General features: G+C 35.8%; 1 protein-coding gene across 1 annotated transcript; it reads right to left on the bottom strand.

Annotated features, from left to right (window-relative positions):
• Positions 1–493: 493 nt before the first annotated feature.
• On the bottom strand, positions 494–2,231 carry LOC145168772 (uncharacterized). The gene is made up of 5 exons (XM_079087476.1): positions 2,111–2,231; positions 1,933–1,992; positions 1,657–1,828; positions 893–936; positions 494–737 (listed from the first exon to the last, which is right to left on the bottom strand). The coding sequence occupies exons 1-5, from the start codon at positions 2,162–2,164 to the stop codon at positions 549–551; spliced, it is 519 nt and encodes a 172-aa protein (XP_078943602.1). The 5' UTR covers positions 2,165–2,231; the 3' UTR covers positions 494–548.
• Positions 2,232–17,799: the final 15,568 nt, after the last annotated feature.

Raw genomic sequence — 17,799 nt, 5'->3', positions numbered from 1 at the left:
TTTACAAGTTTGTCATCGTGTCTTTTATGTTTGGATGCTAATTAAATGATTGGTTGAGGATGATTCTTTCATTCTCAACCTTTTTTTTTCTCAATTTAACTCTCCTCTATACATATATCCCTTCTTTACTTTTTTTCAGAAACGTATCGGCTTTTAGTTCTAGCATAAGTTTTTTACTATACTTTGCTTTGCTTTTACTGTTTCTATATCCATTCAGCTCTCAACCATTATTTATATTCTCTCGACCCTCTTTATTTTTTGTACTTTTTTTCTTAGTCACATACCATTGTCTATTTTTTTTGAACCGGCAAACTAACATACTCCTAAAACCACATATGTCTCTTAATGAGACTTGAACCCATGATCTCTCATTTGAGAGTGTCGCTCCTTACGGCTAGGCTAAAGGCCCTTTGGTCAATGTCTATTAATCATTGTGAACTAACTTATACGCATGATATCTTTAGTGTGTACTCTTATTCGTTTTTTAATATCGTAGTTAATCTTTTCTTATCAAACAACATATATAAACATGTTTTAAGCCTTCAAACTTAGGGTTTGGCGTTACAATCTTGTGAGCTTGAGTTATTCCCAAAGGTGTTCTTCACAGCACCAGCCGCACCCTCGGCTACATTCGCTGCACCCATTGCCACACCTTGTGCTAATCCCAACACTCCACTTGTTGCTCCACCAACTACGCCCGTTGCACCATTTGCAATCCTTTTCACTGAATCATTGGTCTGCATACACAACGTATTCAATCATGATAAACTTCCTGTTTTAGTCTAATTTTGAATGAACTTGTAAACTGATCGTTATGGGATCACAAATTCACAATCCACATAAATTTGAAGAAATACATGAACATACGCATATGTGTTCCTAAATCAAATACCTGATCCACAATACCAGCGTTTTGGCAATGTTGTTGGCTTGTTGCTGCATATGAAAAAAAAAAGGTATGATTAACAAAAACAAATCAATACAAATCAATAATATTTTTATGATTAACCCTTGTTTTTATTCAAATCAATGTTTAAGCCTTAACATATGCGAGTCGTAATCTATTTTTCAATGAATTATATATATTTATTATGTTTTAACTATCACGAGTACAAATCAATGTTATTTCAATGTTATTGTCTCTCATTTATCTTGTTTGATTGAAATGAAACTATAACCTTATGTAGATGATCCAATTGTAACTTTGTAATATTTTTTTATAATAATTTAAACAACCCTAATTGAAACATATATAGTTAATAGTTTGATACATAGCGTCCATACGTACTTAAAAATATACAATATACAAGTACAAATAAAAAATCATGCATATATTATGTTAATGATTAACTTTGGAACTTAGATCCGCTTATTAATTCGGACCAAATTTATGTAACCTCATGTTCGAAACAAAATTAAATTTGTATGAATTAAACAACATTAAGGAAATATCAAATTATGCACATAACTTTATATTCGACAAAAAAAATAAATATTAAATACTACAGATACTCGATAACTGATAATATAAAATTAAATAAAGTATCTATAATCAACTCATTAGCTTATTGTTTTTTTTTCTTTCTTTCATATTTTCTTATCAAACAGTATATAAACAACACGTTTTAGGCCTTCAAATTTAGGATTGGGCGTTACTATTTTGTGAGCCTGGATTATTCCCAAAGGTGTTCTTCACGGCGCCGGCGGCACCCTCAGCCACGTTCGCCGCTCCCATTGCCGCACCTTGTGCTAATCCCAGCACCCCACTTGCTGCTCCGCCGGCTATGTCCGCCGCTCCTTGTGTCATCCTCTTCACAGAATCGCCAGTCTGCATACACCGCATATTCAATCGATTTAAATTTCCAATTTTCAGTCCGACTTTGAATGATTTCGTAAATTAAATTTGTATTGATCGCTGTAAGATTACAATACCTGTTCCACGATACCAGCGTTTTGTGCAGATTGTTGGTTCGTTGCTGCATCTCTATGCAACTGTCATCATCGTGAACATATATATACATAAGTTTAAGAAAAAGATGAGATTGAAATTGTTATGAAATTACAAACACGAGCCTAGATGTCGTGGGAAGGCGGTGTTCGCGATATATACCTGCTGTTGACCTAAGGCGGCCTGAGCGTCGGTCATGGTCTTTTGGCTGGCCATTTCTGATCTCTGTAAGTAAAATTGCCGGGGGTTTGTACTTTGTATGGAAGGAAGAAGATGTATTTATAGATTTATGAGAAAAAGCAAATTTGTTGCAAAAACGCATGGACTTGCTAACACATGGCGTATAAGGGTAACGTGACATGACATGCACTAGATAAGGCACTGTTTATGGAAACATGCTTCGGTGGTCAAACTAGCTTCAAGACTTTTATTAAAGCATAATCCATTTTTCTTTTTTATTAAAAAAATTGATTAATCGTATATTTTATTGATTTGTAGGATAGCCGTAAAAATTTTATATGTTTTGTAGATTAATTAACTTTTTAAATGAAATAATTAACTTTTTTATATTAAGCATGTACTAGATTTTTGTTTATTTTAATAAAACCATATTAATTTAAACTATCTTTAATTATTGTCTAGTTTAAAAAGTTTTTTTTAATAAGTAACTAATTGATTCATTTAGAAATGGTTTTTTTTAGTTTTTCTTATTATTTATATTTTTTTACATAAATGTATAAAAAAAACATAATTTATTTGTAAATAAATTTAAAATTAATAATTAACTAATGGGAGTTTCCCGTGCGAAGCACGGGTTGGCGTTTTTGCAAGTTTTTTTTATTTGGTTATTGTATTAGAAACAGTGGCTATATATAATAGGAGATGCATATAGGAGATCCATATCATATAAAAACAATGGTTGTCCATATTGTAACATTGGTAGCAAGAGTAAAGTATATTGCTATTCATTGCAACTTGCCTCTATGTCATGGGTTTCATTGAAGTGTAGTTATTGAAAATCAAATGATAATCAAGAATCTCATGCCATGGATACTTGAACTGAACCTTGTATACACAAAAAATAGTTAGCAATAACTTCCCTTTGTAAATTATTCAACCTGATGTCTTTTTTTGTTCTCAATCGTTTCCCTCCGTTAGTTTGAGTTTTCTTTCTAATTGAGCTTCAAATTGGGAACTTTTTAATTTCAAAAAAGCTTCATGATCAACCAAAACCTTTTTAATTCGCTCCTAGAAAAAAGCAAATTTAGTAATTTATCATATATTCTCATTAAAATTTCAAATTTAAAACACTACAAAAAATATGTCATTTAGTGGCATACAAAAAGTGCCACTAAAAACCTAAAAAGTGACACTAAAAGCTTCTTATGGAATCAGCGTCACAAATAATAAATGGCACTAGAAACGCTCATACTAAAACTCTTAGTAACACTTTTTGCTTTTGTCGCTACAGTTTTTAGGCTTTTAGTGACACTTTTGTATTTGCCACAATAAAAGAAAAGTTTTTTCTGGCACATATTTTGTGCCACCAAATCCTTTTTTGATTAAAAAATTCATGTTACTTTTGGTTACATATTTTCAATTTTTAGTGGCACTTTTTTATCTGCCACAATACAAAACATTATTTTGTGCAAATACACGTTAGATTCTATAATTTAAACTACTTATATTTACATAGTTTTTATCTATAATCTAAAATAAATTAAATAATTAGACTGCAACACATACAATATAATAAATATTTCATTCCATAAGATAAGACATAAACAAACTACAATTTCTTTTCATTCCAATGTAATAAACCATTTTATTCCTTCCATGATTTCATCATAACAAAATGCTCGATATTTAATAATCATTTGTTTGACTTTGACTAAACCATAGTGGTCACTATCAAGCCCATATTTTGTATCTTTTAAGTCCTATTCAGCTTCAACTTCTTCATTTGTTGTCTACCATTGAGTACCTATAAATCCATCTCATATAAGTAAGAACAAAATGGTGTTTATTTGGATTGGAAACTACAGGAACTACATTAGTAAAAGTTGAGAATCATATAGTATAATTAGAGCAGCTTGCATTGTGATAGGTCAAGTGATTTTGATGACCTCCAAGTTCATCATCTCTCCTATGAATGTTACTCTCGGGCATTGTCTTTATAATAGTCTGGAAAAAAAAAACAAATCTAATGAGATAAAGTTATGATAATATAACAGAAATGAATCACACAAAAAGATTATATGAAATAAGGAAAAGATGTAAACTTTACCTTGAAAACAATTGGTTCATTTATTTCCATTCCATATGTTATCAACACCATCACAATGACTTAATTAGCTAACGGGTTATGACACTATCTCGTTAAAAAAATTATTCCATTTTTACCCTTGTAAGTTATGCAAGATTTAAACTTCATTTCTTATGACCAGATAATATAATAAGGGTATCTAAATAAATGTATTATTCGATCACTCTAAGTTAGTTATTCAAGGTTTTCACACACTGGCTTATCGATGAAAACATTGTATTGTAAAGATTTATTCTATTTTTATTGGTTTACCCTTGTATGTTATGCAATATTTACACGTCCTTCATGTGTTAAGAAAGATAGATTAGTGGACTCTAAGGTGGTGTTCGGTATTCTGGAATTAGGGAAAGAATTCAATGATTCATTACATAGAAATATAGGCTTTAGGTGTGCAGGTTTAGTGTGGGTTGAATTCACAAGAGCCAATTTTTAGAGTGTTGGGCAAAAACTGAATACAAATATGATTTTATGATTATTTAAGGTTAAAAACTCAAAATAATCAGATTTGAATAGTTGCAAAAAAACTAATTAATAAGATCAATGTAAAAATACCTAACACTCACATTAAATACCTGAACAAAATTACAAGTATCTTTTTTTTGGAACAAAATATCTTATTGCCTCATAAATAAAGATCCAAACACTTGTTTAATATCAATACATATACATAATCAAAAGTGGGATTAATTACCTGAAGGAGAAATACACTTGAATGCAAAAAGTGTATGATAACATATGTATTTTTATAAGAGGGAAGACCATTGAGCTCAAAGATGTTTAACAGATCAAAAAAGTGCATTCACAAAAGAAATTTTTACAGAATAATCAAGTTCTTGACATCAAGAAAGGAGAAAAAGTTCAAAATAACATAAGCCAACGATTACTTTCTTTACCATTTTAATTGTATAATCATTAGGTACCTGAGATAGGACTTTTGCACACTCTGCCATGGTTGACAATTCTCTTTTCTGATATGCAGTATCAAATCTAGATAACAATTGTTCTCCAATTCTGTACAAACATTCACCATGATCAAAATCAAGATAGACTTATACATGGTGAAAAAGTGAATTATAATGCATATACCATTGAAGTACACTTGAAGGTTACCAACAGCAACCTCCAGTCCTCTACTAACAGATTGCATAGTCATACCCTCTCTTCCAATATCTTCATCTGCAAATAAACTTGAAATTAACAAATAAAGTTTAAAAAGAAGTGTTGTATAGACAAAGATTGTTTCTTTTTTAGACTGAATGAACCGTTTGAATATGAAAAAAATGACCATTATACACTTATGTATAGACAAAGATTGTTTCTTTTTTGGACTGAATGAATCGTGTATGAGCTGTCCGACTTAGGGGCGTCTTCCATTCCCATGTTGTTTCATTATTGCCTTTGGCTTTAGATGAAACAACATTTGAGCTGCATAACAAAAGCATCGCTTCTATCTGTCAAAACAAAAGATAAAAGAAATAAATATTTCAGCACTAACGTAGTCAAAGTCATATGATCTTCTTTAAAGTTTAAATCACACCTCTTTCAATTGTTCTAGGGATAAATTAACAGACATGTTGCTTTTCACATTAGTTAGCACCCTGTAAAAAAGATAAAAAAAAATATGATATGAAAATCATGTCATATAGCAATAAGGCATCATGACATTTAGATTTTGAATGAAATGATAAAGACCTTGATATTGGGTGTCTACTCTATTCCTTATATGTTTGGCTCATGAATCTAAACACCTGCAATCAACTACTTCTTAGCCTCTTGAAGAATAATATGAGAATATAAAGTGTTTTGAAACAAAATGCAGTTTCCAACTAACTAAACGGTAATTGATGATATCTTACTGAATTAACAAGTTGAATAGCATATAAATTCGGTTGATCCAAATCATCCTTGTTGGATATGGAATTTTCCAAAAGCAGTCTTGACAAGTTGTCCAGAAAGTCTTCGAGTCTGGAACACACTCCACTGAATGATCTACAAGCAAAGCCTTAATTCTAATCAATCAGCTGAACTTCAACCAAACTTTCAAGAAATTTTAGTGCTCAATTTAGTTGTTTAGTTTGATTCATTATCAAGTAGTCATAGATTTAGTTCTTTGCATCATATATAGTTATACTCTCCAATTCAATATGAATTATATTAATCCACTTCTCAACATTAACTTTTTCTTCTGCTCTTTGTTTACCAACATTGACAACCTCTATATTATGTTTTTAAATTGTGTGTACAGTTGCACATTTTTTTTGACAAAATTCTATCCATATATAATATTTCAAACAACTCTAAGTCTTAAGGATATGGACTAGTCGTACCTACCAATTAAGACAATGATTTAAATAGGAATAGAAGTTATACCTTTTAACAGGTGTTCCCTTAGGTTCTATTTCAGTCATCTCTTATAGTCGGAAAAACATGTACATGCAACTAAAGCTCAAATTGGAAGTCGTCAGCCTCAACGTGATCTTCTCTTCTTTGCAGAACAACATCTCACGGTTATTCCATTTAATATCATGGAGCTACATATCTCATTTTGATGTAATGATATTAGAGATAATAAACAAAACAGAACCAGAAGACTCAACAGGAAGCATCGCATAAAACATAAGGATGTCATCACCGTTTCATCTACCCTGTAATCAACATGAAATGAGATCACACCTCTGTTGCTATTGCTACTAGAAATCGACATAAAGAACCAACAACAACAATTACGAGATCATATAAAATGCTTTCGACCTCTCCATACCTAGCCGAAAACTCCATATCTCGTCGGAGATGTGTGGATAGAAGCGAACATCAACTCCAAACCTATCGATGAGTTTGAATCCATGACATTACTTCGTCATAAAGCTCGAAATTAGACCTCTCCTTTGAATCCTTACGATCTCACTCATGACTCATCGAAAAAATAGAAGCGGAAAGATATCAAGTGGTTGATTGGAAAGAGCGAATGTGTTGGTTAATCGGAAAGAGACAAGGTCGACGATGGATGATCGAAAACAGGAAAAGCAACGACAGCGATTAATCGAAAACAGTCAAGGCAGTGGTTGAGGGGAGTGATTTAGGGTTCTTCATTTTTTTAGGAGGGGGAAGGGGGTGGGGTGAAGATATGAGGTTAGAAGAGAAGATGTAGGTATGGTAGGTGAGAATGGAGATGTGTTGGGGGAGGGGGGCGTGGGGTGGGATAATGGGGCCGATGATATTTTTAAGAGTAAATGTTTTTTTCTTTTATAATTTTTTTTAATAAGATGATAATAGAAAAAGGGTATATATGTCATTTATGTATGATAAAGACTAAACAAAAGCAAACGATCCGAGATAATAATAAAAAAAACTGAGTTAAAGGACTAACTATGTATATTATCTGAAACCACATGACCATTTATGTAATTTACCTTATTTAATATAGCAAACCTTTAGTGGCATATTTAAATATTATGTCACTAATAATTATGAATATTAGTGACATAAATTGTTAAGTGTCATTAAATCCATTAATTTTTATAATGGCACTTAGAATATACCATTAAAAGCATGGTATAGTGGCACATCAAACAATAGCCATTAAAAATGTATGCCACTAAATGACATTTAATTTGTAGTGAAAGATATGTCAGTTTTGAGTAAATGGTAACTCACAATTCCTTGCTTGCAATTTACTCTTGTTGTATACATAACTCTTCATGCTTTTTTTTAAACTCATTTCCCTTATTTGTGATATCATGTAAGCAATAAAGAACGGATATTTGAATAAAAAATGAATATTTATTAAAATAATATTAGAATGAATATTTGAACAAACCTCTTCTTTAGAATCCAAGGAGGTTGCCTTTGTATCAAGATTGTATTTTTCTTCTTTAAGGGATTTTCGTTCCTCTTCGAGGCTTAATTTTGAAGTCAACAACTCTTTTTCAAATCGACTTATTTCCTCATTTCTTCCAAAAATAAATTCTTCCCTTTGATTCAACAAAGCTTGCCCTTCATGTAGTCTTTCTTGCGATTGTTGGACAGATTTCTGCCTTTCACATAAAGATTGTCTTTCAAGAAGCATTTCTTTCTATTTTGCTTCACACCTGTCATATTTAGATCACCCATTAGCTCATAAATCGGTGTAGTTAATTATGTGCTAAATGTAACGCCCCAAATTTCAACCCAAATTTTTTGATTAAAACTTTAAGTATTTATTTAATTCACAACTACAAGATCTTAAAACATTTATCAGAGTATCATTAAAAGTTATCAAGTACACAAGTCCCCCATTGATGCGATGCAATCGATCTGTGCCCCTCCTTTAATATAAGAAAACCTGAAACATGTAAACCACAAATCGTAAGCACAAAGCTTAGTGAGTTCCCCAAAATATCACACACAACACAACACAAATAAACAACTATGGGTTATCAGCAACCCTAGGGACTATCAGCCGTCACAGTGGGCTAACAGCACGCTTGGTGGGTTATCAGCAACCCTGGAGACTATCAGCAGTCTCAACAACATAACATAATAATAACAGTTAGACCCAGCTGGTCAGCACTAATACAACTATTCTACAACACAGGCTCATACAAACATGCGAGAGTCACAAAGACAACTAGCATCCTTCATACATAATTTAGTGAGTCGGTATTGGTGCCTTCGACTCACAAGCACCGGGAAAAGACTCACCTGAATTGAAGAACCCTGAGACACTATGACACGTTCCCGTTCTTACACTGCTTGCACCCGTGAATCCACTAATAATAGAACCAGATAAAATCTTAATTAATAACCTAAAACCCTCAAGTTTGACCCTTGGTCAAAAGTCAACGGTCAACGGAAGTCAAAGTCAACAAGTCAACTTCAAGCTGAGTATGCCTAGCGTAATCAGCTCGTACGCATGGCATACTCACCATCCAGAATCAGGACCCCATACGAGTATGTGCAGCGTACCCAAAGGTACACCCGACGTACTCGACTAAAAGGCACTTTTCCATTAAGTGCTTAATATCTTAAGTCCTTTCGTCCAACACTTAGATATAGTCCCACAACATCATTGTAAGTCATAAAGTTTCCATCTTTATGACTTTCCATGTCTAGAAAAGGTCAAAAAGCCAAAACCTTAACTTATTAATCCATTAAGACATCATGACACTTTCATGGAAGGTATAGAAGGATCAAGATCACATTTTTATGAATCCTAAAAGCTCCATAATGGATAAAGTTTCCAACTTTATCCATTAGAATGGTCCAAACCACCAAGATCTAGCCTTTAAGCATCAAAGGGACCAAAAGTGCATCTTTTTCAACTTAATCCATTAAGTCCAAGTCTCCAACCTTCAGATCTGAATTACAATGATGTTTAGATGGATAAAGTTTCCAATTTTATCCATAACAAGGTTACAAACTTTCAAGATCCAAAATTTATGCACTAAAATGACCAAAAGCTCATAACATCCAAACTAGCTAGATCTAACAAATGTATCATCAAGATTCAAACTTTATACCTCTATAAGATAGATCAAGGCGAATAAAGTCCAGATCTACAAACTCCAATGCAACCAAAACTTCTCCAAGAAGTTCCTTCTTCTCCAAGGTGCCCCATACATACTCCAAAGCACTCAAAAACACCTTATTTTATCTCACAAGGCTCAACTAGGGTTAGGGTTTCATGGAAGGGGTGTTGGCGGGGTGGAGGCTGAGAATGGAGTGGGTTTGGGGTAGTTAAGGAACTTAAATAGGGCTCAAAGAACAAAATTAGGGTTTGGGCACTGATCACGTACGCCCAACGTACTCAGGGTGCCTCAGTACACCCAGCGTACTCCCTTCTGTACGCCCATCGTACTCAGCTTAACCCAAAACAACCAAACTTCAAACGGTCATAACTTCTTCGTTCTAACTCCGATTTTGACGTTCTTTATATCCACGAAAAGGTATTGATGAGCTCTACAACACTGTCTAATTGATTTTGCCTTAAAACACATCGAACTACAATCCATAATTCATAAAAGAAGTCTGAAACACTACTTTCCCATTTTACCCTTTGACTCCAAAGCGCAAACCGAACTATTGGATCACAAATCTACATTACCCACATCCAAATGGGACTAAACCTCTCTTCCCCCAAGGCCCGAAGCCTTATGATACTTGATCTTCCGGTCACTGCCCCAAATTGTGAAACGACTCGAAACAGGGTGTTACACTAAATAAGGCAAAAAAGAGAATGGTATATATTCATAAAGATAGGATAATTATGTAAGGAATGATTAACAGAAAACATACTCTGATTTGAATGAATTTATCCATCTCTTAAGATCATCTTTGTGTGCTTCAACTTTCATCTAACTTTCTTTCAAAAACTCTATGGTATCTAGAAGCTTCTGCATCCAAAGATTTTGCAGTTTGCATCTTTGAATTGGCTTCAGTCATCTTTTTTAAGGCATCTTCCATCATAGTTCTTGCTTCAGCTAAGTTAACTTTAGCTGTAAATTTTCCCTCAGCTCATTTTGCACACATCTCATGTAATGCCTTTTCAATCTACAAAAATATAATAGTTTAGAGAAAGCCAATAAACACGTTATAAAAATAATTTTGTATGCGTACATTGGAAACAAATTCTTTCTCTATTCCTAGAGATTTCTTCAACTTCTATTCCTTTTTCTTTGCTTCATCTAAAGCAGACAAATAGACAGCTTGATTGCTCTTTAGTGTCATTTCAGCCGACTCGGCGGTTGATTTCATCTGCTCATAGTTAGTAACCCACTCCTTTTTTTCAATGATCAGTATGCCCATTTGATTGTAACTTACTTTCATTTCTACCCGTGATAGCAATCTACTTTCATTTCCTTAACCATAATAGTAACATACTTCATTTTTTACTGATAATCACAATACCTAGCCCATATTAGCAACGAACTTATGTAAAAGATAAAGTACAATACCCATATTGGTAAAATAATATGAGCATTGTTGCCACTATGTGTAAAAATCAAAGTACATTAAAGAAATGCAAGTATGTTGCTATTATGGGTTAAAAATAAAGTATACTGCTCATTTTAGTAACAATTTGAACGAAACATTTTTAAAGAAAAATAGAATAAATAAATAGACCTTATCATGCTTTCCTGAAAACCTAACAGGGGAATAGGGTATTGTTCAGCATGGCGAGCAGGATCATGTCTTGAAGGGAAGTAGTTGATCTGGAAGAGTAAAAGATTATAAAATTCAATAAATTTAACAACAAAATATTTATTATTTTTAGGATTTAGGGTTTAGGGTTTAAATGAAATTATATATACAAATTGCGTATTACTATTATCCGTAAAAAAATTGAAGTAAATTGCTATAATGGATAAGGAATTGATAGTAATTGCTATTATTTGTAAAAAAATAAAATAAATAAAGGAGATTGCTTATATTGGTTAAAAGAGTAAAGTATGTTGTTATTTCCTTCAATTTACCCGATTTTAAATCATAAAGAAGTTGTGTTAGTATATAAAGATTTACCTCTATCTTGTCCTACAAACCATGACAATCAATAAAAAGATTATATAGTAGTAGCTCCATTAGAGGATTCACAACTTCACCAAAATCAATCTGCATGCATATAAATTCAATTTTATATAATTATGATTTAATTTTAATTGTACAAATTTAAATTTACCTGATTATGAGCATTGTTGAGAAGTTTTTGACTGTTGAGCATATTAATTTACTTTTTTCTTCATGAGCTTGCAATTGATGTAATATCTAAAAATTTGGGAAGGTGAGACATATTGTAAAGATTTATATAGCAATTTTAAAGGTGGTCAAGTACTAAAATTAAAATATCTTATGTGCCAAATGCAACATACCCATTCCATTCTTCAATGTAACGCCCCGATTCTCAGGTATTGTTTAAATAAGAATTTAATTGGTTTCAAGGCCTACTCGACGAGTTGTTGCCCTACTCGTCGAGTAGCAGCGGGTTGGTTGACGTAGTTAGTGGCCTACTCGCCGAGTCCATGAAGGGACTCGACGAGTAGGAGCTGGGAGATGAAACCCTAAATCCCGGGGTTTTGCAACCTATTTAAGGAAGCATAAGCCTCCTTTGGCCTCTTTGCAGTCCTTTGAGAGCCCAGAAAACCCTAATTCGTGTGGTGCTTCACTCTTGTGTGTCTAAAGCTTTGGAGAGGAGATCTTTTGAGAAGAAGAGCTTGGAGAACAAAAGGCTAGGAGCAAGGAAGTGTGGGAAATCAGAAATCTACCTCAGATAGCATCAATTGGAGGTATCAAGTCGTCACCTTTTCTTCTTTTCCTTTTAGACCTCTCTTGGTTGAGATCTAGGGTTTTTATGGTTTGGTTGAGATGGTAATGTGGGATATGAGTTAGATCTGAAATTGTAACTTCAGATCTGTACCCTTCTTGGGTTCTAGAGTCATAAAGCTCCGAATTTGGTCATGTATGAAGCCTCTTTGAGTATGAAACCCCCATTGTGAGCTTAGATTTGACATTAAGAGCCTTTGTAGCTATGCATGCACGTAAAGTTTGCAACTTTACGTGAAAAGCATGCCTTAGAAGCTTGGATTTGTAGTTTGGAGCCGCTGCATGGCTCAAATGAGTCTGTATGGCAAAAAGGACTGGAGGGACTCGACGAGTCGCATGGTCGACTCGACGAGTCATATGAAGATAGGCATGAACTCGGCGAGTGGGAAGAACAACTCGGAGAGTCCAATGAAGATTTCCGTAGACTCGACGAGTGGATGAACAACTCGGCGAGTCGGTTGAGGTTTCCCCAATTTATGTATGTGCGTATAACCGTCGAGTTGCAAGAAGGAAGCTCGACGAGTGGCCTTAGGGTCTCGATCGTAAACCAAAGGAACTCGACGAGTCACCCAGGTGACTCGGTGAGTGGGTTAGTACTTCAAGGAACTCGGCGAGTCAAGGTCAACATGGATTGTTGACCTTGACTGATGACTTTGACTTTGACCAAGGGTTGACTAGTAGGTTTATGGAGTACCTTGTAAGGTTGAGGACTTATGGGTATATTCATACTATGGTAATAGGTGGTGGAGTTTGTGGCAGTGATCCGAGGGTTGAAGTTTATCTACCGAGTCGACATCTACAAGGTGAGTTATCCTCACTATATTGATAGGGTCTAAGGCACCAAGGCCGGCCCTTTAGTTGTTATCATTATGGTATGCTACATGTGGATATGATCTGTTAGATCAGAATCAGGATAGACAGTATGTGATGCTCTTATGATCCGTAGGGATTGATATGTTAGTGACCTGCTAGGTCAGTGCTCTAGGTATGAGAGATTGCTATGTTTGATGGTCAGTGAGATAAATATGTTTGATGTTTGTATATGCCAGTATATGTTAGTTATGCGCACATGGTTATTTGTTTGTTGCTTGGGTTGAGGCGGTCCTGCTTTGTGCTGAAGGCCAACATACCCTATGAGCGGTCCCGGGAGACTGTAGGCCCACGTGGCGGTCCAGTTATGCCGAAGGCTCGGGACAGATTCAGCAAGACTATAGGCCCTGTAGGGCGGTCCAGTCAGGCCAATGGCCCAGTATGCATGTTGTTGATTGTCTGTTACTGATATAGTATTATCAGCGGGGTATTGGTATTTTGGGGGTAGCTCACTAAGCCCTCGGGCTTACAGTTTTCAGTTTATTGTTTCAGGTACTTCAGGAGATCATGGCAAGGCGAAGGCGTGACCGTACCGCTCCTCATCCTTATGATCTGGTTATTGGGACACTCTGATGAATAATGATTGAAAACATTTTGTAAACAATTACTATTTGATTTTATTTATGATTGAAAAAGTTTAAATTTGACGTAAAATTTTTGGATGTTACAAGTTGGTATCAGAGCCTTGGTTTGAGTGAATTGGGGGAAACACACGTGTGAACCCAGTCTCAAATCAAGGAAATTTTCGGAATAAATTCTAAATGGTTTTCAAAATAAAGGATGGAGGATGCAGAGGGTACGATCAGCCGGAGCCTGTAAGTAAACCCCAAAATACCATACAGTTATTGATATTATGATATGTTAGAACAGTATGCTAGTGCTAGGCTAGGGATCTTTAGGAATCGCATGATAGACTTGCCTAATTATATGATGCCTACTAGCCTAGGGTTTCTTGTATATGGAATTGACATCATTACTGTAGTCGTTAGTGTAGGCATCGCGGCTGTGCGTAATCAAGATCTTATAGCCTGAGAATGTTTGATTCAGTCTTCGGATAGGATTGGATATTCGAAAGTCTATTGGGTCCAGTGTTATGTGCGACTAGCCTACACTAGCACTGCATGGGTTGATGAAAGTTTCATGAATGTGTGAGTTGTGGAAGCTGTGAGACCAGTGGCGAGATAGTCGATATTCCTCTAGGAGTGAGGGTTGAGCGCATATTATGTTGATGATAGTATTAGGGAGTTGTGGTGATACTTGAGACAAATGTGGGTAGGTGCGGAAGGTAGTATGGGCCCGTACTACTGAAAGCACATGACCCATACGCGTAGCAAGGAAGTCACAACCCCTAGGGTGGTGGGAATTGGTCTCCCGGTATATGTTGCTTATCTGATGTCTTGGTTATATTTTCAGTATGGTGGTGACGAGACGTTTTACTACTGGATCCGGGTTAGGATCAGGATCAGGATCAGGATCGGGAGACGGAGGATCGGAGGTGCCGATAGCACCTGAGCCCGTGGTACAGATAGGGAAAGAGGAGTTGGATGCCAGGATCCAGGAGATTATGCACGACGAGATTACTGCAGCATTCCGAGCGCAGCTGCCAGAGATGTTTGGGTCGATTAAGATCGCGATGGTTGAGTACTTTGATGAGCGATATGCAGCTCTAGCAGAGATAACTGCCGCTGCAGCCACATCGGCTGTAACTCTGGCAGGGGTTGGAGGAGGAGCCGACAGGGCTTTACAGTACCGGGACTTCGATAACACGAAGCCCCCGACGTTTGATGGTACACAGGATGCGATCAGGGCTATGAGGTGGTTATCTGACGTGGATGGATGTTTCTTCACGTGTTCATGTCCTGCTGACCAGAAGGTCGGGTGTGCCCTGAACCTGCTGAGGCTTGGGGCAAAGGACTGGTGGAGATTGACGACAGGGTTGTACACTGATGATCAGCGAGCTGCTGTTACTTGGGAACAGTTCTGGGATACGTTCCGCACCCGCTACGTTCCACGCGTTGAGCGGGAGCGCCTTGCTCAGGAGTTTTTGACATTGAGACAGGATGGGGAGTCAGTGATGGAGATCACTCGTATGTTCACGGAGAGGGCTATGTTCTGCCCGGAGTTTGCTTCAGAGCATTCTCAGATGACTCGTTATCTGAGTATGCTCAAGACTGATATTCGACAGTTTGTTGCTACGCAACGTTGTGAGACTCTTTTGGATCTTTAGGAAGCCGCGAGGCGGCGCGAGCTGGAGATAGAGCTGCAGTTGAAGGAGCAGCGTCAGGTTCCGGCACAGTCTCAACCGGCACCTAAGCGGTCCAAGACCACTGATACTCGGACCGGGGGTCAGCAGAGCCGCACTTGTGGAAAGTGTGGCAGGGGTCATTCTGGGATTTGTCGAGCAGGAGGTGGTTGCCACAAATGTGGCAAGGAGGGGCACTATGCCAGGGACTGTCACACCCCTGAAACCAGACGGTGGAAACGTCCGGGGGTTCGCGTGACTTAAATTGAATACCATCACAATGAATATACATGAATCATAACATAAACATCACCATGCATCAATACATTACAACTGATATTGTTTACATCCCGTACATTGTTTTCAAATATTACACATTCATAACACAAATTGTTTCAGAGTTTTCAAAACAAAACATTCTAACATACTTGGTATTACCCTTCCGCTTATCTGTTACCTGAGAATACAAGATATTTTGGAAAAACATCAACATATGAAATGTTGGTGAGTTCATAAGCAAGGTTGTGAACAAAATGATTTGTATAGTTCGTAAAACCCAGAAAATCCGATATTTTCTGAAAAGACAATAGTTTATCAAAGTGTGAAGATCCATAAGTTGATGCATGAATGATTTCAAGACACATATATATATATATATATATATATATATATATATATATATATATATATATATATAAAAGGGTGTTTTGTATTATAGTATAGAAATTCCGAGCGAGTAGTATTGATTTCCCCGGAAAACCCGATGTTTTCCGATGTCGAAAGATATATGTGATTACAAACTGTTATACCGCCACAACGAATGGCTTTTGATTACTCGTCCTTGAATACTCGGATGGCGTCGGATAACCCAAGTGAGTCGTCGTAACGATGTCCGGTGAAGACATGTTATAACAGCCAACTACAAACGTCCCATAGAGGTGTCGTCCGTTGTTACTAACTTAATCCACACCACCTTGATTACTGTTGAATAACGTCCTAATTCCGTCTACTTTGATTACTCATGAGCCTTAGCGAACGAAGAGAAGAGGAGTACGAAGTCCTGCTACTTATCGTAAGTAACTTAGGCTGTCGTGGATGCGAATGACACGTTGGCCCAACTCGCATTTGATTACTCTGACCTTACTAGCCATACTAATGGACCACTAGGGCCCAATAGCACATAAAAGCCATTGAAAGTCCTTTTATATGGAATTGAGCCATAGGAGGCCCAATAACATATAAGCGTTATCCCTTTGGGCCCAAAGATCATGTTAGTGGACTTGCAAGATCCAACAAGCATGATTTGAAACTTTCAAGCCCAAAGTTTGTATATCTACTCATCTTAGGTATCGCGTATCTATTGAGGGGTTTGATTTAACATTTATTGGTTTGGTATCGATTCGAGACCGATCGATTCGTTTATCACGATATTCGGAGTTAAACGTGTATTCGTCTTTCGATTTGTCGGTCGTCGTGATTTTTGTATTTTGGCTTAATGAAATAGTTTGTTTAAAAGTGGGGATTTGACCTTTTCACTACCTTTCTTTTTATAAAAATAACAATTTTAGTCTTTTAAATAAAAGAATTGCATTTTTAGTCCTTAAAACATGTTCTTGACACTTTTGCATCATAAATTTATTGAAATGATAGTTTTAACCCAAAAGTTATTTTGTTAACAGATTCAGCCCTTCCAGAATGGTATTTCTCGGTTAACACCCTATTTTTCACAATTTTTACAGTTTTGGCCCAAAATCCAAAAACTTTACATTTTTTATCCTTTTTGGATATGAAAAGCATTTTTGACTCTTGAAATAGTTTTGTTACACTTTTTATCCCCTGTTTTGAATAAAGTTTCATTTCAGCCCCTTTAGTTGTCATTTTTCGCAATTTTGGGCTTATAGGGCCAAAAAGCCCAAAATTAGCCCATTAAGCTAAAAATTTACATTTCAAGTCCTTTGAAAGTGTTAATATCCAGAAAAACAATTATGGAAACTGTTTTGACTCTTTTGGCCCTTAAGAAACCGTGACTTGACAATTTTTAACCCAAGTTTTGTATTTTTGACAATTTAAGCCCAAAAATGGGTTTTATGTTGGAAATATGTTCATCATAATCTTATA

The sequence above is a fragment of the Lactuca virosa genome, chromosome 4 (assembly GCF_052849685.1).
Source record: "Lactuca virosa cultivar CGN04683 chromosome 4, Lactuca_virosa_CGN04683_v6, whole genome shotgun sequence".
Lineage (NCBI taxonomy): Eukaryota > Viridiplantae > Streptophyta > Magnoliopsida > Asterales > Asteraceae > Lactuca > Lactuca virosa.
This window is presented reverse-complemented; position numbering and strand designations above follow the sequence as displayed.